Here is a 24,824-nt window from a genome sequence, read left to right as displayed (position 1 = left end):
TAAGGGGACAATCTGAGAGATGCTCAGAATTGGACACATTGGCATTGGTATACCAAACATTTGACAGATTAAAGGCATTCTAAGTATCTGACAGATTGAAGGTATTCCAAATATCTGACAGATTAAAGGTATTTCAAATATCTGACACATTAATGGAAATCTGTTTTTTGTTAAATAGTGATAGGTATAAGTCAAATTACTGAAAGGCAAGCTACCATTATACTTGAGGTATTTTTACACCTCTCAGCCAGTTATGTTTTAGCTGTCACTGTGTAACAAAGACGAAAATTACGTACAGTTGAAGTTACTATTATAAAGAAACAACCATTAAACTAATTGTATTAATATATGTACTTGAGTGACCAGTAGATTTAGGAATAAAAGAAAATATTAGTTATGTGAAAAATTAGTTCACTGCCGCTGTATGGATTAAGAATTGCAAAAGATAAGTTTATTTATGACTAACAGAATAAGAGTGACATCAGTATGATTACCTGCAATGCTAAGTGTTCTCTTGAAAGGCAAAACAATTTTTGTTAAGATACTTTTAAGGGTTAATAGGTTGATTCAGCCATTTTCATTTGCAAACAGTTACCGTAACATCTTGGTTATTTTACTTTCCTATGAGAATGTGCATCCTAATATTTTTTCTTTCATGCTTTAAAGATTATCTTTCTGCTTATAATCTAAATATGTTTTTGCCAACCTTTATTACATGTAAATACGAAAAGTCAATGAATCAGGGGTGTAAAATCTTTTGTGGATTTTGTGTAGCATAACTTAGCTTAATATAAATAAAAGATATTTCCCAAGTATTAATCATTATGTGGATTTGAACGATTATTCTTTCATGAATAGTTTTGTATTTTAATTTGACTTAAAAATACATTGGCTCTGACACTCAGATTGTGACAAAAAAGTACCCCAGTTGCTCTTCACTATAATTTGACATTCAAAGTGACATTACTATTGAGTTTTATAGTAACGACTAGATGTTCTTTTATTGCAATAAATAGTTGTTCATCTACAAGTAATCCATCTGAGTTTCAAGAAAGTGAAACATAGAAGAGACCATGCTGATATTTTGTGAATTATGGATTTTATTGCTAATTTATTTCCTTGTTTTTGTAAATAAGATTTCATATTGATCATTTATGGTTCTTTTATTTACCAGCAGTATTATTAGATTTGAACTGGTGATGGGGAACCCTCTATCCCCAGTGTTTAGCAATTTGTATATGGAGTATTTCCTGTTTCAGTGATAAAAGGACAATTATTAATTCTGACTGAGGTCATCTCCAATTGTATTTACATCTCAGTAATTCCATACAACGTTAGTTTTACATGTGACATACCAAGAACTTATAATTAGCTGTAAGCTTTCCTAACTAAAATTCAAATTTGCTGTGGCGCTGCCATCGCTTGAGTAGGTGAACAGGACCTGCCCACTTTCGGGAACGATCAGTACCAACTGACGAATTCCATCATTGCTTTTCATGCCAGCTCCCGCGTAACAATGGTAGTTTTTGGCAGGGGTCTCGTCAATTTTTGGTGGATATCCCATACATTAGTGATGCGTTCATTTTGTTTGTGATGGTTTTTTGCTTATTTATCTTTGGATTAGACATCATTATGTCTGATTTCAGTGCTTCAGGTATTAGATATTTTTGGAGGGTTGTAAGACCAGACTTATCAAATTTCCTTATGACTCCCATACTAAATGTGTTAAATGTAGGGGCCAGGCTTGTTCGTTAGACTTAACCTGTCCAGAATGTAAGGATTGAGAAGAGGACAAATGGAAGGCCTCGAAAGCTCGTTTAGATAAGCTTAACAGGGATATGATAAGGAAGGCAGCTATTAGAGGTAAAAGTAGGGCTTCTTTAGTAGTTCCTGAAGTAGCTGAAGAGGTTTACTGTTTCTTCACTTCTTCCTGCAATGTCTCCAATCCTTACTCCTACTCCTTTGCCTAAGTCTCAGATTCCAGCTCCCATAATTCTAACCCCAGCACCATAGCCGGTCTAGAGTCAAAGTTTAATAAGAAATTTGATTTTCTTGCAAATGCTATAATGGAATTAGGTTCCTCTTTCAGGTCTTTCATAGAGAAATCATCTTTCAGCGCTCCTAATGTGATTGAAGTGCATAATGTCAGTGCAGTGCCTAGTGATGGTGTAATGCTGTCTGAGGGGAAAAGGTGGCTGTTTGCCCACTGGTGCTCCTAGATGAAGGTCCCTGTCCCGCTCCCCTACACTTGGGAGAAACATACAGTGGTACCTCAACATACGAAAGTCACAGCTTACGAAAAAATTCAAGTTACAAAAGCAAATACGAAGAATTTTTTGGCTCTACATACGAAAATAGTTCAGGTTACGAAAGGTTGTTGCTGTAAAGTCCCGAGATTCGTCCGGACCACAGAGAACAATTTTAAAACTCCCGCGCCGCCAACTGGAGTAGACTCGCCACCATCCTCCCACTCCATTGGTTCCTGATGCTAGTCACTGCCCATAAGATCCTGCTCTCCTATTGGTCAGCATCTACCCCATGTGCTCTATGTATTGTATTGGTAAAAGGATGCTGTAAATTGAAAATCATATTCATGCAATACATTTAATTAAAAAAAAAAACATTAAGGTAAAGATAGAATAAAGAATAGAAAAATGAATGGTTATTATAACTGTTTTTTTGGTAGTTTTCAGTAGTTGAAAAGAGAGATAATGAAATTTATGATTACGTACTGTACTGTGTGCTAGATAAAAGTGGTTGCTTGGCGATCATTCGCTACTCATAGTGTGAACGAAAACAAAAAAGTTTGGAAGCTTTTTGTTTGTTTGTTTGCTATTATAGTTAATGGTTACTTAATAATTATTTGAAATGAGTACATGCAATACATTTAATAAAAAAAATTGTGAATTAGATATCATAAAATATAAAATAAATCAGACTGCTATCATCGAAGCCAACAAATATTTTCTAGAATTCTTCTGTTTTGATATTATATGTTTCATTATAGCTGTCAGTAACTCGGTATCTCCATTAGGTAAAGATAGAATAAAGAATAAAAATGAATGGTTATTATACTGTTTGGTAGTTTCAGTAGTTGAAGAGAGATAATGAAAATTTATGATTACTAAACTGTGTGCTAGGTAAAACTGGTTGCTTGGCGATCGTTTGGTACACATAGTGCTGAACGTAAACAAAAGGTTGAAGCGTTTTTTTGTTTGTTTGTGTATTATAGTTAATGATTAATTAATAATTATTTGAAATGAGTACATACTGATTATTTATACATTTTATTGGCATATTCTAAGCTTCTAGCTTAACTGCTAACATAGGCTAGGCTTATTGCTAAGGGACATATGCTAAAGTCCTAATATATGCAGTAAAAATGGGGTTGAACATTACATGCAGTTGAAAATTACTCAAGTATGTACAGTATTTTGCCTTTTTGGAGTCGTATTTCTTCCGTTGGATCGGCGTTGTAACCGTAGAACATGTGTTGTTAGTCTGGAAATAATTTACTTGGGTGTGTTAGTAGGGCTTGGAACGAATTAGGCAATTTACATGTAAAATGTGGTTCAAGATATGAAAAAAATCAGGTTACGAAGGCCACCTCGGAACAGATTAATTTCGTATCCTGAGGTACTACTGTACTGGAGGTCCAAGGGAGGCCAGTGGGATTTGCTCATTAGCAGTTGCCCCCTTTTATGAGCCTGGTGATCAGTCTCAGGTGTCAACAGAGTGCCATTGGAAAGGCATCTCTTTCATGCTAACTGTCTGTTGTCAAGACTTGGAAGACTCTTCTCCAGACAGGAAGAGCCAGTGACGATGCTCATCAGTATCTCATCCTTTGAAGAGGCTTGCTGCACCTGCTGATGCTTCTCCTTACCCTGTGAAGAAGTACAGAGAAGTTAGTCCCAGCCCACAGCCTTCATGTAGTTTTTCAAGAGACTGTCCATGGACCAAGTCCAGCTCATTATCCCAAGACTTGGGATTGTCCCGAGTCTCTTTCGGGTTTGAATCGCCCTTTGAGATCTTACTAGAGTTCTGGAGTTTCTCATAAGCACCCGGCTCTTTCTCCCAAGTCCCCTTCTACTTCAAAATACTAATCGACGCCCACTCCTGTTTGTATGACTATCTCTTCTGTATGCTTGGTGTCCGCAGCCCTTATTCAGGCACCTGCTTCTGGCACCCAGGTGCCTGTTTCTGGGACCTGGGTGCCTGCTTCCTACTTCCAAGTGCCCACTTCTTCGGTCCAAGCATCAGCTGCTGTTTGGCGCCCGCATCTATCCTTTTGGCACCAGGTGGAGCAGTACCTGTCTACTAATGCTTCTTCTGCACAAGAAGACCCTTCTTTAGCCTATCAAGCAGCAGCTAAAGGACTTGATGGATTTTCTTATGAAGAAACCTTTTGGAGATTCCTGCTATGAAAGATCCCTTGCCTCCAGTTTCATGTGAGGAGGAAGAAACAGACCAGGATCTAGCTCCTCATGCCTATTCGTCTTTGCTTAAGTTTTTCCTGTCCAAGTTCTTCGACTTCATTGAGCCTGCGTCTCCTGCTTCTCCAGCTTTGACTTTCCTTATGGGGGAAAAAACCAGATACCTTAGGCCTTCCCAAGTTGGTTTTGTCGTCCTCCTCTAAGAAGGTGCTTCAGGAGATGGATGAGTGGCTTGCTGACAAGAAGGAGCAAGGGAAAGCCTCTTTTGCTTTTCCTCCTTCCAAGCTGATTAAGAAGAGACATAAGTTCTATGCTAGAGAAGAAACTCCTTCCCTGGGAGTTTCTTCCTCCTCCCAGGGAGACTTTTCTGCCTCGAGACGTTCAGCTTTCGCGTCAGCGAAGACGTATTTTTCTTCCTCGGAGATGGACCATCTTCTGAATAACTTATTCAAGATATTAGAAATAATGAGTTTTTTGTTTGGACCATGGGAGTGATAGCCAGAAAGGTCAAGGACTGCCCAGCTCTTGCAGAGTAATTCTCGTCAGACTGGCTTGGATTATTGTCATGTGCTGACAAGGCGGTGAGGGATGGGTCTGACGAGTTGGCCTCCCTCTTCTCTATAGGTATCTTGAAAAAGAGGGAGTTTTGGTACTCTTTTGCATTGAAAGGAGTGACTTCCATCCAGAAATCAGCGCTGATGTTTGCTCCCCTGGATAAGTCCCATCTCTTCCCCTCAGTCCATGGTAATGGAAATCTTGTTGGATTTGCAGAAGAAATCCACGACCAACTTATCACAATCTATTATAAGACTGAAGGACTCCGTCTCGACCACAGCAAGACCTTCTTTACATCCTCGGCCTAGTTGGTGTCAGGCTCCTTTTGTTTGGGAAGGAATGAAGCTGGAGAGGGGCGGAACCCTGGGTTGTCCAGGTATTGAAAGAGGGTTACCCAGTTCCTCTCATAGAGAAGCCTCCGCTATCATCTTCACCTATAGCATTGACAGCGTACTTGCAAGGGTCCGAAAGGTTTTCGGCCCTTTCCCAGGAGGTGGCAGCTCTCTTAAGAAAGGGGTAATATTAGAAGTTTTAAATCACACATCAGAAGGGTTTTACAACTGGCTCTTTGTAGTCCTCAAGTTATCGTGGGGCTGGAGACCAGTCCTAAACATCAGCTTTTCAACTCGTAGGAGCTAGGGTAATAAATCGATATGGAGCACCCCATACTGCAAAACTTTGAGGTTAGCAAAATTTACGAAAAAAACATATCAAAGGAAAGAAGAAGATGTGCAAATGCGTATGATGAAAGACAAAAAAGTTCTAAAAAATTTCCCTACCTTCCACGAGAAGTTGAAAAATGGACTGTACAACCCCTAGTAGGGCCTCTTACAAGACAGTCATAAATTTTACTAACATATGTATGTTTTTTCTAATAAATAATTTTATTTTATTTTGTAAAATTATGATTATAGCTCACACAATATCAAAACAGATAAGAAATAAAATCAGTAACAAATTCTTAGCATATTTGTTGAAAAATATTTACATAAATTTACCGAGAGCAAAGATTCAGTAACTTTTTAATTTGTACAAGTTTTTTCTAATATTTCTTAGCAATCTTCTTTCCAAAAAACCAACAGCACCCCTTGATATATTCATGAGCAAATTTACATAAAGATGTCACGTGAGACAGAAACCCAGTACATTCTCCCATGAAGTCAAGCGAACTAAAGGCCCGACTTGTGATATTAACCGGTGTAAAGTTGCCATTAGTGAATATATGAGCTATAGGGAATTTGGCACCTCTTTCCCACCCGATTCTTTCGAAATCAATGGCGCATAAAATCGTTTATATACAGGATCAATCTGTCAACCACCCCAAACCTGTTATTACTACTCCTGAGGAGCAATCCATCTTTTAAGGGTGAAACAGGTTTGTGGTGAAGACAAAGTTTCGTATGGAAACCAAACCAAAGTCTCAGTAATGTCTTCTCTACAATAGGACGATTGGATGAGGACCCAATTCACCCAGATTTCAAGAAGTTTCTTTGTTTTGTCTTCCAAAACAAGGTGTATCAGTTTCGGGCTCTGTGTTTTTACAAGAGTTCTTGCTCCACTTGGGGAATGGCTACATCTTCTAGATATGAACGTGTTCCTCTATCTCAACGATTGGCATCTCTGGTCTCCTTCGGCACATAGGACTTAAAATAAATTTACGAGGACCACTGACTAAAGAATTTGGAATTGTTTCATCAAGAAGTCACAATTAGTCCCCATGCACTCAGAGGATTCTATATTTGGGCATGATTCTGGACTCGGAATTTTAGGGTTTTTCTCTCGCCCAAGAGAACAGACTTGTGCCTGCGGACAGTCTGAGAGTTCCTCGCCCTGAAGGAGTGCTCAGCAGTACAATGATTGAGCCTGGTGGGGAGTCTGGCCTCGGTAGAGTCTTTCGCAAGACTTAGGAGACTTCACATGCACTCTCCTCAATTTGATCTAAAAGTGTCATGGCGCAGGAAAACGCAACTGGGCTCCTTTGTTTTCCCCATCTCTCAGGAGATAGAAGCAGACCTGAAGTGGTGGTTGTCTACAAAAAAACTTCAGGAAGGGAAGTCCTTTCAACCTCTGAACCCTGACCTCAGATTTTGCTGAGACGCCTCGGATCTGGGATGGGGGCCCCTTCTGGGAGACGGGAAAATGTCAGGACTGTGGTCAACAGTTCAAAAAGATCTTCATATAAAAATATGAAGGAATTACTAGCAATTTCTCTTAGTCTCCAACACTTTTGACATTTGGTAACGGGGAGGATAGTGGCAGTAATGTGGACAATACAACAGCTTGGAAGGATTAACGTCCTTGTGGATGAACTAAAGGCATAAAAGCCCTAGCCATATTGAAAAAACTATCAGATACCAAATGGGGAACTGGACATAACACCATGCTTATCTTATACAAAGCAACAGTACTATCTATAATAGATTATTGTTGCCCAATATTCATCTGCCTCAGAAGCTACATTAAAAACACTAGATGGACTGCATCATGAAGGAATACGTTTGTGCACGGAAGCATTTCGATCATCACCTATAAACTCCCTGTTAGCAGAAGCAGGCATATTACCCCTGAAACATCACCGCAACTTGATAACTATGTGTAGTGCTGCCTGATTTCTGAATTATAACCAAAGATTAGAAACAAAAAAAAAACATATTTAATGAATTCACATAATATTAAACCAATTTTCCATCCAGCAATGGAATTTCCACCACTCTGGACTTTGAAAAGAGTAGAAATATGTACTAGTCTATCATACCTACTAAAAAGAAATATGGCAAACACAGAAATGTACCCCCAACATGCGTTGGAGCACATCAGAAGAAAGGGAGATCAACTTATGATCTATACAATGGATCAAAGAGCAACACTGGAGTAGGAGCTTCAGCATTCTCAAAAGATAAGTTACTTAAGATAAGCACTAGACATAATTGTTTGTTTGTTTGTATGGTGTTTTTACGTTGCATGGAACCAGTGGTTATTCAGCAACGGGATCAACGGCTTTACGTGACTTCCGAACCACGTCGAGAGTGAACTTCTATCACCAGAAATACACATCTCTGACCCTTCAATGGCATGGTCGAGAATCGAACTTGCGGCCACCAAGGTGGCAGGCAAAGACCATACCAACCACGCCACTGAGGCACTCACTAGACATAATATCTGAGAAGAGAGCAATTTCCACCATAATTTTTAGTGACTAAACAAGTACAAGTCTACAAATCACCTTGTCCAAGAAATCCAAAGAAAAATACACCAACTTATTCGGTCAGGACTATTAATAAAAATATGTTGGATTCCAGCACATGTGGGAATTGAAGGAAACGAAAAAGTAGATACAGCTGCCAAATTAGCTTGCACTACTCCATCAACAATGACACATGTCCCAGTATCAGACGGGATAACCTCAATTAAGCCTCTAATATATCAAGACTGGCAATCAGATTGGACATCAGTGCCAACTACAAACAAACAGAAATATAAAAAGCAAAGTTAATTCATGGATGTCATCATCTCAAAAAGAATAAGTGAAAGAAGTGTTACTAACAAGACTACGTATAGGTCATACTAGATTTTCACACGGTCATTTGATGTCAAATCCACATCCAGACTCAATGAAATGTAGTACATGCCAGACACCAATGACTGTCCAACACTTATTAATTGATTGTCCAATTTGGAACCATCAAAGAAACACATATTTACAAAACACGACATTGAAAGGCATTCTTGTTGAAGGCAAAGATTTTGTATTTAATAGGATCATCATGTTCCTAAGTAAAACCGGTTTCCTAAATAAAATCTAATTTTTTTTCAGGATTAATTCCTGAAAACCAGCCCGAGAAGAGCCGTTGTTAGGCTCAGAGGTCTGGATAAACTAATCCTTTATAATAATAATAATCCAGGTCTTCAAGAGTTTCAAAATTGAGTATTATATTTTCATTTTGTTTTCTGATAATTTGAAAATGTATATTTAGGCTAGAGTAAGCAGTGATGTATTTAAAATGTTTTCCAATTATATTTGATATTTCATAAGTATCGTGGTATATTTTTCCATTTAGATGTATTGCACTTCTTGGAGGTTTTATATGTTTTCCATTGATTTTCCTTGTTTTCCCAGATCTGTTTGATGATATGTTGGAGACATTCTTTCCATGATGCAATTTTTTCAGCTATTACTGTTTTTCTAAATTTGGCTGTATATTTGTTATATAGTGGTTTAATGTGGTTAATTGTTATGTTTGTTATAACTATTTTGTTTAATATGTTTATACTCTAGGGCATTTTGTTCAGTGATTTAAGGCGTTTTGAGTCTGTTAAGATTGCGATATGTTTTATTTTGCTTAAGGTTGTTAAGGTTGGATTCCACCACGGGACAGGGGATTTTATGGAATGTGTTTTGGATTTTGGAATGCTTTTATCTGCAGCATTTATTATGAAGTTTGAGAAGGATTCACATGTATTGTGATCTTCATTATGTGGGAATGGTGGTATGTTTCGAGTGTATAGGGAATATTTATCCCAATTAGCTTTTTGGTTATTATATCTTGTAGATGGCAATATTTTGGTATTACTAATTAGTTCAGAACAATTGGGAAGTGATCACTTGTGTATGAGTCGTCTAGGACATTTCATTCAAATTTCTCGGCTACATCTTTTGAACATAATGAAATGTCAATCGAGGAAAAGTTAAGTGTGCATTTGAAAAATATGTTGGAACCTCACTTTCATTGAGACAACACAGGATGTGTTTCATTATAGTTTCCTCTACGTTGATTCCAGATATGTCAGTGAGGTTATTAGTATCCCATAAAGGATTATGTGCATTAAAATCTCCTACTATAAGTAGGGGTTTGTGTATACTATCGTTAATAAGTTCAGAAAAATCATTGAAATTTGCATTGAAATTTGGTTGGTTATATAAATTACAAATGGTGATTTTACTCTTGTCAGCCATATACAGTTTAATAGCTGTTATTTGATATGGCATAGATGGTATGTTGAAAGGTTCATATGTTATGCCAGTATGAAAGTAAATAGCCGTGCCTAATTTTCCACCGTCAGTTGGTGAATAATAGGCAATTTTATAGTGTTGGATATTTGTAGGGTTACTTCCTATATGCTGTAGACATATGCACATAGGACTGTGTTCTCATACAATTCTTTGTAGTTTGTCTAAACGAATTCTTGTTAGAGGTCCGTCCATTTATGTTCCACCGAATAATTTTACATTCCATGATGGGGGGGGGGGGAGGATTTGGTGTTAAATTCTATAAGTTGACTGCTGATTTTACTTTGTCTCGAAGTTTATATGCATTTGAATTGGTTTCTGACTTTTCATTGATGTATTTGTATGCTGATTATTAGATTCAGCAGTTGTTCGTTTTTCATAATTAAATATTAAGAGTATCTTTGATTTTATAATTTCCTTTTTGTATTTTAAAGATTCAGAACATTATTCCTACTCAAGTTGGTGTGATAATGGGCAACTTCGTAATTTAGTAAAATTTTCTATACAATTATGTATTGAGTCCTCTGTCTTGGTGGGTAGTAGGTTGTAAGTACTTATGAAGCACTCATTACTACCACAAGATGAAGCATGTTTGGAGATGTTAGCCACTGGTTCAGCTTCTTTGTTCGAAGCACTTGATCTTCTTGCTTTAGAATTTTCTGGTTTTATAATTCTATTGGTTCCCTTTTTTTGTGATAAGGAATTCTGGTTTGGGGGCCCACTCAATTATTGTGGAATGGAATGGAATATGTGATTTTGGCATAAAGCCAAGCACTGGGACCCATAGAGTCATTCAGTGCTATAGTGATAATGAATAGAAATGGAAATATACATAATGAGTTCAATGGGAATTATATAAATAATGAGTTTAAAATAGATACTCTGATGATCAGTGTTTAAAACGGTAAAATCGAGATTAAATTTCTAATGGAATTCAAAGTTAAATGACCATTTATGATAAAAATAAAAAAAATAATAATTATATCTATACAAAATTACTAGACATTCGTACATCACCCTCTCATTTACATACCTGGTGCAGTGAACCAGAATGTGCTCAACTGTCAAAGGGCTATCACAGTGAACACACACTGGAGCACTACCACCATCAAGAAGAAATCTGTGTCATTCGGCAGTGACCAATCGTCAACCTTGTTAATATAACTTCAGTCCTCCTGTCGCTTTGATAGGATGATTGCCAAATTCATACTTGAGGTCCAATTGTTTTAACTTCTTATTATTAGCAAGAACGGGAGATGACCATCGCTCTTGCCACTTTCTTAGTGTATAGTTACGAATACAGATTTTCATATCAAAATGGGGGACTCTATTTGTATCAATTTCTCCTTGGGAACAGGCACTCTTTGCTTCTCGGTCTGCTTCTTCATTACCTGGGATCCCAACATGACCAGGAATCCAACAAAAACGTACTGTTTTGCGCCTACACGAAATGCGAAACAGCCACGCCTGAGCCTTTTGTACTAAAGCATGGGAAGAATTATAACTATTCAGGCTTTCCAGAGCACTCTTACAGTCTGAGTATATGACACAAGACTTCTTATTTGAATGATATGCTATATTCAGGGCTTTTACAATAGCAGATAGTTCAGCTGTATATACTGAAGCAGCTGGAGGTAGCTTTGCAACATTACAAAAATTATCAGTGACCACAGCTAAACTTACTCCCTCGCTTTTGGTATGAACCAAGGTCCATCAAATAGGCTGCAGCCCCATAGGCCTTTTCACTAGCATCACAGAATACGTGAAGAGAGTAGTTAGTCCCTCTGTTGGGTGTAAAGCGTGGGAATTCCTGGTATGATAAGTTCTCAAGGTCTTTCTTGATCTTCGACCACTCTTCTTGAAGTTCTGGTGGCAAAATCTCATCCCACCTTTTAGATAGTTTCCAGACCTTTTGCATAAGAACTTTGGCTCGTACAGTTATGGGAGCAAACAATCCTAGAGGGTCAAATACTTTTGAAAGGTTGCTCAAAAGTAGCCGTTTGGTAAGCGGAGCTTCCTCAAAGGTAGGGGGTTTTATGCTTAAGTGGTCAGTCTTGTAGTTCCAGTGAAGTCCTAGAACTTGACAAGATCTGAGCCTTCTGTTGTTCCATCACCTTCTTGTGTTACCATTTCGTTGAAGGTTGGATCATTACTGATCCATTCTTTTAAAGGTATTCCGGCATCTGATAGTACTTCCTTTGCAACCTCGTAAAGGCTGTAGAGGCTGACTGTAGTAGGTAAGGAACCAATTAAGTTGTCCACATAAAATTTGGTCATGAGGAAACTAAATTCAGGTGAAGTGGGGTAGGTTTCAAAGTGATGTTGCAAGGTCGACTGGAGTAGAAAAGGCGAGCAGGTGGCTCCAAAGAGAACTGATCTAAACCTATTGGCTTGAAGGTCCTTTTCATTGTTAGGATCTTTTAGCCAGATGAAACGTGTATGATCACAATCTCTAGGTTGGAGACCTACCCGTAAGAAGGCTTTGCTGATGTCTGCCGATACCGCAAATGGGTCGAGACGGAATTTCAACAACAAGTCGGTTAGATGATTAGTCAAGGATGGGCCAGAGTATAAGCAATCATTCAGACTAGGGGCCTGCTTATCCATCCGGGCACTTGCATCAAATACAATACGAATGGGCGTTGTAGTTGAATCCTTAATCACAGGTAAATGGGGTAAATAATGGACATTTGTCAACTTGTGGTCTTCTTCTGGCACTGTTTCAATGAAGCCGAGAGACAGTTGTTCTTCAATGATCTGGTCATAAATTTCCAGATATTTATTGGTTTGTTTCAGCTTTTCCTCGAGAGTGCTAAGTTGGTAGGGAGTTGTTTCTTATCGACTTTCCAGGGGAGAGATACCTCATATCGTCCTTCAACCATATTGATGGAATTCTTGAATTCTTCCAGTACAAATTTATCCTCAGGTGACATATCTTGATCAACAATTCCGACTGATTCTAGGGTCCAAAGCTGTTGGATGGGGTCTTCAGCAAATTTGCTATCAGACATCTCAAGTAGTATCTCTAGAGCAGCTTTGGAAGGTTCATCAACTGCCAGTCTCATTACAGTTACAGAATGAGTACTGATAGGGGTGTCATTACTAGGCAGTTTACCAGCGACCAGATATTTTAAGGAGGACTCAATCAGGTTCACTCGTTTGCTTGTGGAGAATGGATAAAGTCAAAGTAGTGATCGATGCCAACAAGCAGTTTCACCTGGTCAATCTGACTACTTGACAAGTTAGGATTAGCTAGGGTGACATTCTGGCTCTTCAGTTCAGAGACTATCTTACAGAGTCCACGAGGCCTAGCGCTCTGAGGTAGTTTAGCTACGACAATAGCCTTTAAAGTTACAGGGCTGTCATCATTTACCCTGACAGGTACAGTGACCGTACTATATTCTCTAGGTTCTTTGGTATCCCAGAACCCACTGATGATCAGTTGGACAGGATTGTCTCGTACAAGTTTACACTTCCACTGCCTCTTGTGTGATGAAGGTGCGTTGCGGCCCAGAATCAAACAGTGATCTAAGTTCCTTGGTGTTGCATGAGGGCGGACACACCACTTTCATTAAGGCGGTAGGGAGAATTCCACTTGTTTGTGACTTTAAGTCTTTGTCACTGTCATTGTCTCCACAATAGTTCACAGCAGAGACTTCAGTTGAGGAATCAGGGCACAATGCTGAATGGTGCAGTCCAGTTTTACATGACAGACATTTGTGGAACTTTACAAGACAATCTGTTGTCTTATGGTTGGGTGAAGTGCATTTCATGCAACGATTTTGTGTGGTAAGTCTTGAAATGCACTCTTGCGTGGTCTTGTAATTGTCACACTGGTAGGCTTTATGTTCTGGTCTATCACAGAATACACAACTTTGAGTTCTAGCTGTCTTATTAGGCCGACCTGGAGTGACAGAAATACTCAGATTTATAACATCATGTTTCTTAGGGGTGTAAGAACTAACCTGAGTTTTGGTCTGATTACCTGGTCTATTAGAACTTTGGTTAAGCTTGGGTATTCTATGGGAGTAATCCTTATTCTTATCCCTGGGTTCAAAATCCAAAGAAGACAAGGTCAGGATTATCTTTCCTAGCCCCTCTCTAATATCTAGGAGTGAGGGGTAGTCCCGTCCACACTTGTTTTGGATTTGTTCTTTCACCTTGCCAGGTAGTTTTTTAAAACTAAAGGACCAAGTATCCAGGTACAGTGATCCGAATTAGGTTTGTTTCTTTCTTTGCCTCTAACATATTGTTCAAGTTTAGCCCGGAAGCCACATAGTGGATCCAGATCTGCAGAAGGCTTAGGCAGGCCTGCTACTTGACAAATTAGAGATGAGGTTATTTTCTCTGGATCAGCATAAGTTTTCTTCTACATGTCAATGGCGTCTAAATAGTTTTCATTCGTGACAAGGATATTTTTAATCAGAGCTAGAGCTTCACCCTTCAAACACCCCTTCAGGTAATTAAATTTGTCAACAGCTCTCAAGTCTCAACGAGAGTGAACGTTAGACTCGAAAACATCCCAAAAGGGGGGCCATTCTCCATCGATCCCTTCAAATTCTGGTAGTGATAAAGACGGCAACTTAACCTTATGCAATGGCCTAAACTCTGTTGCAAAACTTCAGTGCTTTGCATGACGACTTGGTTGGCATGACGCCGCTTTGCAGTGAGTTGTGTTCTATCAGGGTCTTGCTCAGAGACCCTTCCTCTCCAAGTTGAACTAAGTACTTAAAGTTGAGTTTTTCATACTTCTTTATTTGAGACTCTAGCCTAAGACGATATGCCTCCAAGGTCGAGGACTCAACATCACTTGCCCTTTGAATTATGTCAGCAGCGCTGACAGATCAGTGTGAATGGCCATTTTAAGTTTTGGTTGCAGATAAGGATTCGGATAGGATATGGGTTAGGATAGGTACAAACAGGAAAGGAGATCATACAAACCAATTATCTTAAGGGTTATTAATTTCTAAAACCCTACACTACGTAAATTAAACTCAAGACGAAGTTTATGAAACAAGTTCGTCCGTCTCCGTTGCTGTCTGTTTTAACAAGCCCCAAAAAACCCGCTCGACGGCCTCGACCTCTCGCTACCCCCCGAAAAAGCCTATGTCAGGTCAATGGTTCTTATCACTCCCTAAATCATTTAAATAATTTCTTAACTAATTTGAAGGGACAGTTAAATCTATTTATTAAATCTATCTATCAAATATTTTAAATGCTAAGTAAAATTAATCAGATTATTCAATTATAATATTAATTTTTTCTGCAGAGCCTGTACTAAAGAAAATGTGGTATAGTTATTTTGTAGCTCTTAGCAGTGACTTCGTTAAAGGTTAGAAAATGTATATGTACAAATAAATTTACATCATCTTGTATCAATCGAACGTACTTCTCTGGCACCATCTTCTCCCTCAGACTCCTCCATACCTCTTGTCTCGGGACTCGGTCATAAGCCTTTTCAAGGTCAATGAATACCATATTTAGGTCCCTTTGTCTTTCCCCGAATTTCTCCATTAGTTGCCTCAGACGAAATATACCATCTATTGTTCCCCTTTCCTTCATAAATCCCAACTGCTCTTTACCTATTTGTACTTCTTTTCTCAGTCTAGCATCTATCATCCTTTCCAGTATCTTCAAATTGTGGGACATCAATTTAATACCCCTATAATTACCACACTCTTAGACATGGCCTTTCCCTTTAAAAATTGGGATCAATATACTCCCACAGCACTCATTTTGTATCTTTCCTGCTCAAGGATCTTAATCATAAGATCGTACAGTCTATCCACTCCTTCATCTCCTAATGCTTTCCATGCCTTCACAGGAATCATGTCTGGTCCGGTTGCCTTCCCAATCTTCATCTTCTTCAGTGCATTTAGTACCTCTTGCCTAGAAAACCTCATTACTATGCCAATGTTCACTTGCCCATCATCTTTTATTAGTCTATTGTTTTCTTCATTTAACAACTGTTCGAAATATTCTTTCCATCTCTTCACAATGTCTTCCTCCTTTCTAAGTGCTACACTATCTTGATCTTTTATTTGTTTGATATATATAATATCTTTGGTGCTTTTATTTTTAGCCTTTGATAGCTTGATCATCTTGTTTAATCCTTCCTTTGTCCCCAGCTCATTATACACATCATCATATGACTTTGCTTTAGCTTGGTCTACCACCTTTTTCACCACCGTGTTTTTCTCTCTGAACCTATCTCTGTCTTCCACTGACTGTGACTCCTTCCCATCTTTTTCGTTTGCCTCCTTCTTACTCTTTTACTACTTTCTCAATGTCTTCATCGGACTCTAAAAGCCAGTTAAATAACCTTGAAAAACATCCTATAAGGAGCTCATGTTTACCGGCAAAAAGTGTAAATCTCCGGGTTAGCATAACTGCTGAAAAGGGCAAACTGCCAAAATAAAAGTATCAATACTCCCAAAATGACAAGGACTTCTAGAAAAATCATCAGTGTGCCATAACTCATTACAAACAAAACCACAACCCGAAGTGTCCAAACAAAAGCTTCCCCATATCCACTTCAGCACACCAGGCCACCGAAACTTAATCAAGACTCCTATTACCGGCAAACTTGACACAAAAACAACCATGAGCAAAAACCAAATTCTCATGTGATAGACACTTGGAGATATTTGCCGAAACCCGCCAACTCTTTAAAAAAACTAAATAAAAAAAAGCGAAAAAAAACAAGTGCAATATAAGTCGTACCTTGTGACATATAAACTGACACCTCACCAGTTATTGGCTCACACTATCAGAAAAACTGAACACAACAAGATTATTGTGCAAGAGCCTTGGAAATGCAACAATTTCTGAAAAATAAATATTCAGAAAAAAAAACGATGCAGTGCCATTATTCACTCACACATCCAAAATTGCCGAAATTCTCTCCGAAATCTCGTTGCAGCATCAAATGGCTGAAACTATAAATGCATCACCGGAAAATGATTCCAGGTCCCGGACTAAGATATTAAAATCTACACAAACTGTTCTGAGAGAAAAAGAGAAATTCAAATTCGCTCGTGATAAAAAACTTATGGCACCAATGGTTAACATCCAAAAGGGGAAAAGAAAAGCCAATTGCACTGTTGACTATTCCCGTGACACCTGTGACTAACGTAGACTCCAAACAAATGTCTACAGAACCCATAAAAAAAAGAAAACTCTAAGGGCTATCACAGAAACCCAAAAACCCGGGCTAGAAGAAGGCCGGACAACTGAAGCCACAGGAGCAACAACGATGTATTCAGTATAAGAAACACAAGAATTGTCGAAGGCAAAAACGCCGAAATTATAGCGAATCCGGGATAATGCCTAGAAACTGAATTTAATTGATGAAACTTCAATTGACCCTTGATTGCAATAGAGATTTATCGTTTTCAATTCATGATGATAACATAGATGCGCAATAAATGAGTCCGCGTCTTGATGTCGCCAAGTTGTAAATCGGGCCGGCACCACCTCGGAAGAATATTCTTCCCCAGGGCACGACTTGGCAAGGTAAGGCGATTGCAACACACTCCTCTGATTGAGCTGGTAATATTTGTAAGATATGTGCTTGAGCTAGATTTATCGTGCATCCGTCTCATATTTGAGTTGACTAGGTCATCAATTTAGATGTGTTAGCTACATAATTGGCGTCCCCTTTGCAAAAGAATTAATTGTAATGTGTTCGATTTTGTGAGGATTACCACAGATATAAAAGCCTAGATGCCGCATCGGCCGGCCGGACATACGTCATCAGGTCCGCCATCTTGGCGCGGTAATCGTAAACAGGTGGTTTCAGACGTGGTTTTTTCTAAAATGCTGCATTTGGCTGTAACAACATACGAAATTTACGTAGCCGAGAGCAGGGCATCACACTTCATAAGTAAGTTTATTGTAGTATGTACACAATCTCATTTTTTGTCGGGAACAGCAGCAACAGTCCTATCTCTGCAATGTAATTGAATGTTGCAAAAGTAGTTATGGTTAATCCCAGGTTATCTTTCCTGTTCTGATAGAAAACTAGGTTTGTCATACATCATTTTAATCGCCAGAATGTAGTATGTCCATCTGCTAGGGTCTCTGTTTCTTTATATTTGTTGTAGCAGTAATACAGAGCGGTTTTAGAATATTTTCTGCTCACTCTATCTGTCTATCGTGTTAAAGTTTAAGTTTCACACTTTCAAGGTCAGTGCAACTAAAGTTCTGCTGATCTATGTGATTTTTGTACATGTATTGTTGTTAATCTATTTATCTAAATATGTATTGTAGATTTCCAAATGAAAAGGAGCTTCACACTGTTGCAAGTCTTAAGAACTGTTCGAGCAAACATTGGAACAGATGATATATTTGAACTTGGTGATCATGTTCTAGAAACTCAAGAAGGTCTGTCAAACCATCTGTTTCAACTGACTGAATTGGCGGTCTCTTGTTTCTATCATGTAAGACAACACCACCGAGCTAAATTACATACTCTGCAATTGCAAGGTGGCAGCCTACGAAAAAAATGGTTAAAACAATATTGTTTAAGGGCCATTAGGTCAATAGGGTAAATCGTGTATGTTGGACACTAATTTGATGTTTCTAGATTTCTTTCACTGCATTATAGCTATGTAATATTAAAGTGTTAATCTGGTCCTTGTAATAAGAACTAAATGGCTAAGCAAGGCCACATAACGAGTTTTTGCTGATGTTTTGATATAGGCTGCTAATTTCATATCAATGTATATAGGTTATCATTACAATGTAGTATCATTAAACTGTTGGAAACAGCAATGAAAAAAAAAACTTGTTTAAACTGCTGGGAATATTTATAAATAAATGCACAGATGTACAATAAATGTTATATATATATTCAATGTAACAAATAACATGAAAATAAATAATTGTGCAATACATTTTGAGAGTTGTTACTTCAAAGTATAGGCTTAATGACCCATAAGGCCACCCATAGATTTAAATTTACATGCCTGACCAAACCAATGAACAGTTAGCTGAAAAGAAATTAGACTGGCCTTATGATTGTGGCCTAGGCTGAAAGGCTGAAAGGGTGGGGGGGTGGGGGTTACTATGACCGGGTATACGGGGATGCTCGTCAGGATTGGCTCATTTTGGCAATTTTGGTCTAGAGATGGGTCCCCTTCTGGAAGGGTAGAAATATAGAGATGACCCAGGCCCTTATCCCAACAAATAAGGTATAATAATTGATGGGTCCTTGACAAACACAGGTCTAGAGATGAGCTATATTGAAGTGTTAATGCTTGCCATAATGATATATCCTAGTATTAGCAAATTAAAGGTAGTTTTGTGAAAAATTTTAAGTTCTATATAATTATTTCACCATATAAAATTAGGTTTAGAGATAGGTCACTTTTGCCACTAGACGAGGTCTCTTGATCCCCCCTAAATTTTTCAAAGCCAGGTCTAGAGGTCAGAATTCACTGAGGAGCATCCCGTTCCAAAAAATTGGAAGAACACCCCCCCCCCCCAGGCTCAAAGGAACAGGCAGAGATGCAAAGGCTAGATAACCCAGAAATCCTAGTTACTCTAGGGCCTACTGTAGTTTATTTTTAGGTCCCAAACCCTACAGTTTTATGACCTAAAACTTGTAGGCCTGTGCCCAAAATTATATTGGGGAAATTTTTAACAGCACTTCGAGAGACAAAGATTTTACTTAAGTTGCACAGATCCATAGCTGTAGGCCTACTTTAGTAACCTGTCTTATCACAGCATTTCAAATTGTTTACAGCAATAGTTATGGGTAAATATTACCATTTGTATACAACTAGGGCCCCCTTCCCCTTACCTGCTAAAACGAAGTCGTTGCAAGTTAACTTTCAAACAATAAGGAACAACTTATTTTATTAGATCCTTGTAGGGAATTATGTAAGCTTTGTAACGAGCCGTCAGACAAGAAAATCCGTGCAATATTAAGCGAATAGTGGCGAAAAAACGTCATATACTGCAGCCTGCTGCATTATTTGTTTGAATTGCCGCGCCAAGATGGCGGACCTGATAACGTGCACCGGCCTATTAAGCTAGCGTCCAATGCGGCATCTAGCTTTTATATCTGTGAGGATTACTCCCTTCAGGGACTTAGTTTTGCTATCCGACTGCATGGCGGCCGAATCTTCGTCCCATTTATTATTAGATGTACACTTTTGTAGTATATGAGAACTGTCTCCTTTTTTCAACTTGAATGGTTTATTTTTGTAATAAAATTGTGAAAATTGTCGACCTTGTCTGTTCAACCCTACCCTGTGTAGCTGCTCCTTGGTCCTTTGCAATCGTGTCATCAACACTCAACATCTAGGCTATGGCAATGAACCTGTGCTAAAACTGCAACACTTTCTCTTCTTATTCATTTTGAAAATAGCACTAGGCTTGCACTTTTCATAGAGCACTTGACAGACACGTCCTACTTGCACGACTACTCACACACACTCAATGAATGGCCTTTGTGGAAATAAAAACATAACAGATTTATACAATGATAGGCTACACTTGACTGTACATTAACTGCAACATAGAAACACAACTCATGAGCAAGCTTTCACGTTACAGCTCAACAAAATAATATGAAATTTTAATGGAAAGCATTACTCATGAATCGTTACAGCTTTTCAAGGCATTATTCTTGTACACAAATATAGAAACAAAGGAAACATAATTTGTTTTATCATTATAAAATATACAAGTACTATTGCAGACCCATACCCAGAGTTATTTTTGGGGGGGATGGGGCGCGGGTCGTTTCACCCCAAAAACTGGACATTTTTTTTCTAGAAATGTCATTGCATATATAAGGTATGTACAAGATGAAATAATTGAAAATGTTATATTAAGAAAAAATGGGTATGCGGTCTATACCCTTCTACCTGATTAGAAGTTATTCATTGTACTGACTTTGGTTAACAGAAGTTTTCTTATAATGTTGAAAGAAAGTTTGCACTGAAATTCAAGAATATTTCTTCAGTTTTCCTGATTGATTCATTTATTGTGTTAACAATAACATGTATATTACTATATTTGTTGTTTTGTTATATACTTTGACTTAAAAAAAAAAACAATAATTATTTATTACTTTGTAAGTACAGTTCAATGAAAAGGATAGTCACAGAAAACAAGAACTTCCTGAAATGTTGGGGGGCGGGGGGATGGGGGCTGGGTGTCGTTCGACCCTCGACCTTCCCCCGCCCCTCGGTACAGGCCTGTATTGGAAATATTTGATAACCACACTACATTTCCTCATTAAAAACCTCCATCTGGATCCGTTGTGCTTTAGGTAGCTGGATCACTACCACCCAGTGAATACAGAACTAGGACTGATAAATTTATTATGTTGTTGGAGATTAAGCTGGTTTTATGACAGCACGGGCTCTGCTTATAGAGCAGCCCATAGGTCATATTGAATATTTTGAAAAAGTGTAATGAAGTGAACAGGTAAGGTTGAACCCCTTTGACCCCTTTTTAAAACCCTAAGGTACCCATCAGTAGGAGAAAAAGATAGATAGCAGCGAGTTCTTGCAAGTCAAGAGAAGGCAGTAAAGGAAATCGAAAAAGTTATCGTCGTAGCAAAACCAGAAAAAAGCATAATTCCATGTAGTTCAAGTACCATTTTTCATTACTCGAAGATAGAAAAAAAAGCATCGATCATTGGCGGTAGATCCGATGAAAGAAAAACGAAAATTGATTGTTTAGAAACAGTAAAACAGAGGTTAGCAACAGCTTAAGTGGTAGTTTGAGTGATAGTTGAAAAAATTCCGGTTGTTAGGCAGCCTTAAGCCAAGGCCCCTCCGAATCCGTCGCGTGCGTCCAACACTGCCAAAGCAGCTCGTCTGTCTTCTGTGTGTGTGTGTGTGTGTGGTCCCAACCAGACGACGAGTGACGGTTACAAGACGGACAGTTCAAACTTCAGCAGCACTTCCCACCCGTCATGAAGGGAGTGCGCGAGCGAGGTTTTGGCCTATGACTCGTTGCTGTCAACCATATTAGAGACATTGAACCGTAGGAAAATCTGGACTTACGACATAAATTTAGATTGAGGAGAGTGGAAAATATGCAACATTCATTCTTCATAAGTTACGACAGCTTCCAGGCAAGTTTTTTTAATATTGTCAGATGTTGCCGAAAATATTTGACTTAATTCAAGAGGGCATTATATCTCGAATATCAAAATTTTATACCAATTACAGAAGATCAATATCAACAGAAGAGAGACATGTAGCAACTGAGGAGGATTACTGATTTCGAAATTTGCAAAGTTGCTCTTTATTTAATGATTACTAATTTCGAAATTTGTAAAGTTGCACTTTGTTTTATTCAATTAAAAAATTCAGATGCATAGATTGTGTGTGAACTGAACACTTTGCTACAGTAAATTCTGAAACAAAGGTATTTACATAAATGTACCCATTAGAATATAATAAAAAAACTACTTTAATTTAATCCTTTATCATAACCACATCATCACATTTGATTATAACTCAAAGTTGGGCAGGTGGTTCAAATGCAGGTGGTTGTAGGTCTACCATAAATTCTTCCTTCATGTGGACCCCAGCTCGGAGACGCACATCCAGCTCCAGCTAAAATCAAAACTATTTGTTCCTTGCACGTCCAGTCCGGTAACGCACCTGACGCCACCCATGCTCATGCGCCATGTGGGGCCACTTGTATTCGAATTATGACAGTTGATCGAAACGCACAAAACACTTAGCCGTGTTGGGCGCACGCAACGCGCGGCCAACGGATTCAGTGGGGCCTGAGCCTTAAATGGAGGGGAAAGGAAGGTAGTTTAGTAGTAGAAGAAGTGGTTAATTGCCAACCAAATAGTTAACAACTAATTACAGGTGGCTCTGGTTCTATAGTGGTATATCGGTGCTGGGATATCGTGTGGGAGGCTAATCTCTATATCTTGGATGAGTGCAGCTAATGTTTCCTCTTCCTGTCCAAAGCAGCTCTCCTATATATAAATCATAAAATTCTTCGTAGGTGAGCAGGAACGTATTTATGTTGAACTCTCCCCACAAGAATGACGTCTGTCTAAGTGTGTCCATCAGCACTCAGATGCCGCTTATACGTCTGGGTTTTAATGTCCCTCCATGGGACTGGCACCTCTTCTGTTTGAGTTCCTGCTTCGACGCACAAAACAGGAGTGTCTGTCGGTGTTACAGTTTTCATGTTTTCTTCAGTTGGCAATTCTTCGGTCTGGGTTCCTGTTTCGACTCGCAAAACAGGAACTACTTGGGGGTGGGGTCGAATGAACTTAGGGGTAGGGGAAGTTCATTCAGGGGTCGTGGAAATAACCTAAGGGGTGTTTTTAGGGGTTGGGGAGCAGGAACGTGGAGGTAAGGAAAGGATGAGGGGTGGGAATATAATGCCAGGATTGAGGAGGTTGTAAAATGGAAGGTTGAAGAGTTTTAGGTGGAGGAGGCAGATTCGTCCTAGGGTCAATTCTGGGCTTGTTTGGAGGTCCTCTTGGCGGTGATGGCTGGCGTACTTGAGGTCATGCTGGTAGGGGGGGTATGCCCTTCATCCTCCAAATCTTCTCCAGTCTGATAGTATGGAGGAGGGATAATGGTAGTTTATATTTGACGTCTCCTAGGGTTGCGTGAAAGAGAGAGAGATTGTCGGAGGAATAGATGGGAGTGGTTTTAATGGAGGTCGTAAGCATGTGTCTGTTGTGGCGCTCTGTTGTGACTATCAGTGGCAAGCGTCGGTTACGAGCGTTGGGAGGAGTGAGCTGTGAGCGTGTCTGGGTCCAGAAGAGCCATTGCTGGTTAGAGTTTTGATAGCAGTATTATTGGTGGTCAGCTATTTTGTAGTTCTTGAAGCCGTTGGATGAATTATTGTTGGTATTGTGTGCTTGAAGGTTGTTGTGCCTGTGTTGTTCAGTTGTTGTGCTTGTGAGTTTGTTGTGTTATGGTCTTATGGCTGAGTTGTTGGAGTTGTGAGTTGTGAGTGTTGTTGTTGTGGTTCCTTGATGTTGTAGGTGGTGTTGACTTGTCGTGTTAATATTGGCTTTTGGTGCTGATAGTGATTGTTGTGCAGAGATCTTTTGTTGTATAGTTATTGAATTGTTGTGTGCGTCCTTGTTCGGTTGTTTGTGTTTTGTGTTACAACGGCTATCCTAGCCTAGCTATACATCCAGCGGACAGTGGCACAGTTACTCACCCTGAGTAAGTGGTGAGTACATGTGTTTGTATTGATTTTTTTTTAGCTTTTGTAATCCCACCACATTAAAGGACATCCCTTGGACCCATGCGTGGTGTGACTGTTTGTAGTTTTGGCATTGGGCTATATGTCCCCTTTGCCATAAAACTTCTGGTGGGCCATGCACTCCCTCGTGTGGTGACCAAACCTCTGGCACTTAAAACATCCCAGAGGTTTTGGGAATAAAGGCTTCTGTGCAGTATTTTCCAAGGATCCCAAGGTCTATGTAGGCTGGTGTGTTCCCCTTCCTGGTTCCTGGTTCCCAGGTGCTCGCTCCACAAACACAGTTGCGGGCACACTACACTATGAGGTGCAAAGCTTTATTTACTTTTACCAAACTCCCCTTTCATTTCTTCTACTTTATAAGTGAGGCAGAGCCGTGTTACTTAGCTTTGACATCCATCGCTTTTCAGGTTAAGAACATTCTTAATTTTGAGGGCTATCCTTATATATTCTCCCAGTTTTCTGTTAGGGGATAACAGTGTCCCTAAATTTATATCCTTATCTGCTTTTTGTAGTAATTTACACGTGAATAGATGTTCGGTGGTGCCCTCCTCCACTCTACATATTTCACAGACCTCGGCATTAAATTTGCCCCGGAAGTTGGCCTTTAAGTT

The 24,824-nt window shown here is 39.0% G+C and overlaps 2 protein-coding genes across 2 annotated transcripts in view; one reads left to right on the top strand and one right to left on the bottom strand.

Annotated features, from left to right (window-relative positions):
• The window catches only part of LOC135198254 (uncharacterized), a 476,435-nt gene extending 475,282 nt beyond the window's left edge, over positions 1-1,153 (top strand). The window contains exon 11 of the mRNA XM_064225823.1: positions 522-1,153. The gene's annotated coding sequence lies outside the window, so the exon portion shown is untranslated. The remainder of the gene's footprint in view (positions 1-521) is intronic.
• A 10,916-nt stretch (positions 1,154-12,069) lies between these two features.
• Positions 12,070-13,061, bottom strand: LOC135198252 (uncharacterized). Its single transcript, XM_064225822.1, has 2 exons — positions 12,858-13,061; positions 12,070-12,753 (listed from the first exon to the last, which is right to left on the bottom strand). The coding sequence occupies exons 1-2, from the start codon at positions 13,059-13,061 to the stop codon at positions 12,070-12,072; spliced, it is 888 nt and encodes a 295-aa protein (XP_064081892.1).
• Between the last annotated feature and the right edge of the window lie 11,763 nt (positions 13,062-24,824).

The sequence above is a fragment of the Macrobrachium nipponense genome, chromosome 22, assembly GCF_015104395.2.
Source record: "Macrobrachium nipponense isolate FS-2020 chromosome 22, ASM1510439v2, whole genome shotgun sequence".
Lineage (NCBI taxonomy): Eukaryota > Metazoa > Arthropoda > Malacostraca > Decapoda > Palaemonidae > Macrobrachium > Macrobrachium nipponense.
The sequence above is the reverse complement of the archived record's forward strand: the minus strand, read 5'-3'. Positions and strand labels throughout refer to the sequence as shown.

Excerpts from the sequence above, each read along its gene's own strand:
- LOC135198252 (XM_064225822.1), bottom strand. The coding sequence starts at position 13,061 with ATGAGACTGGCAGTTGATGAACCTTCCAAAGCTGCTCTAGAGATACTA. Across the intron at positions 12,754-12,857 it reads TGGTTGAAGGACGATATGAG|ATCATTGAAGAACAACTGTC; the intron begins GTATCTCTCCCC and ends ATTTATGACCAG.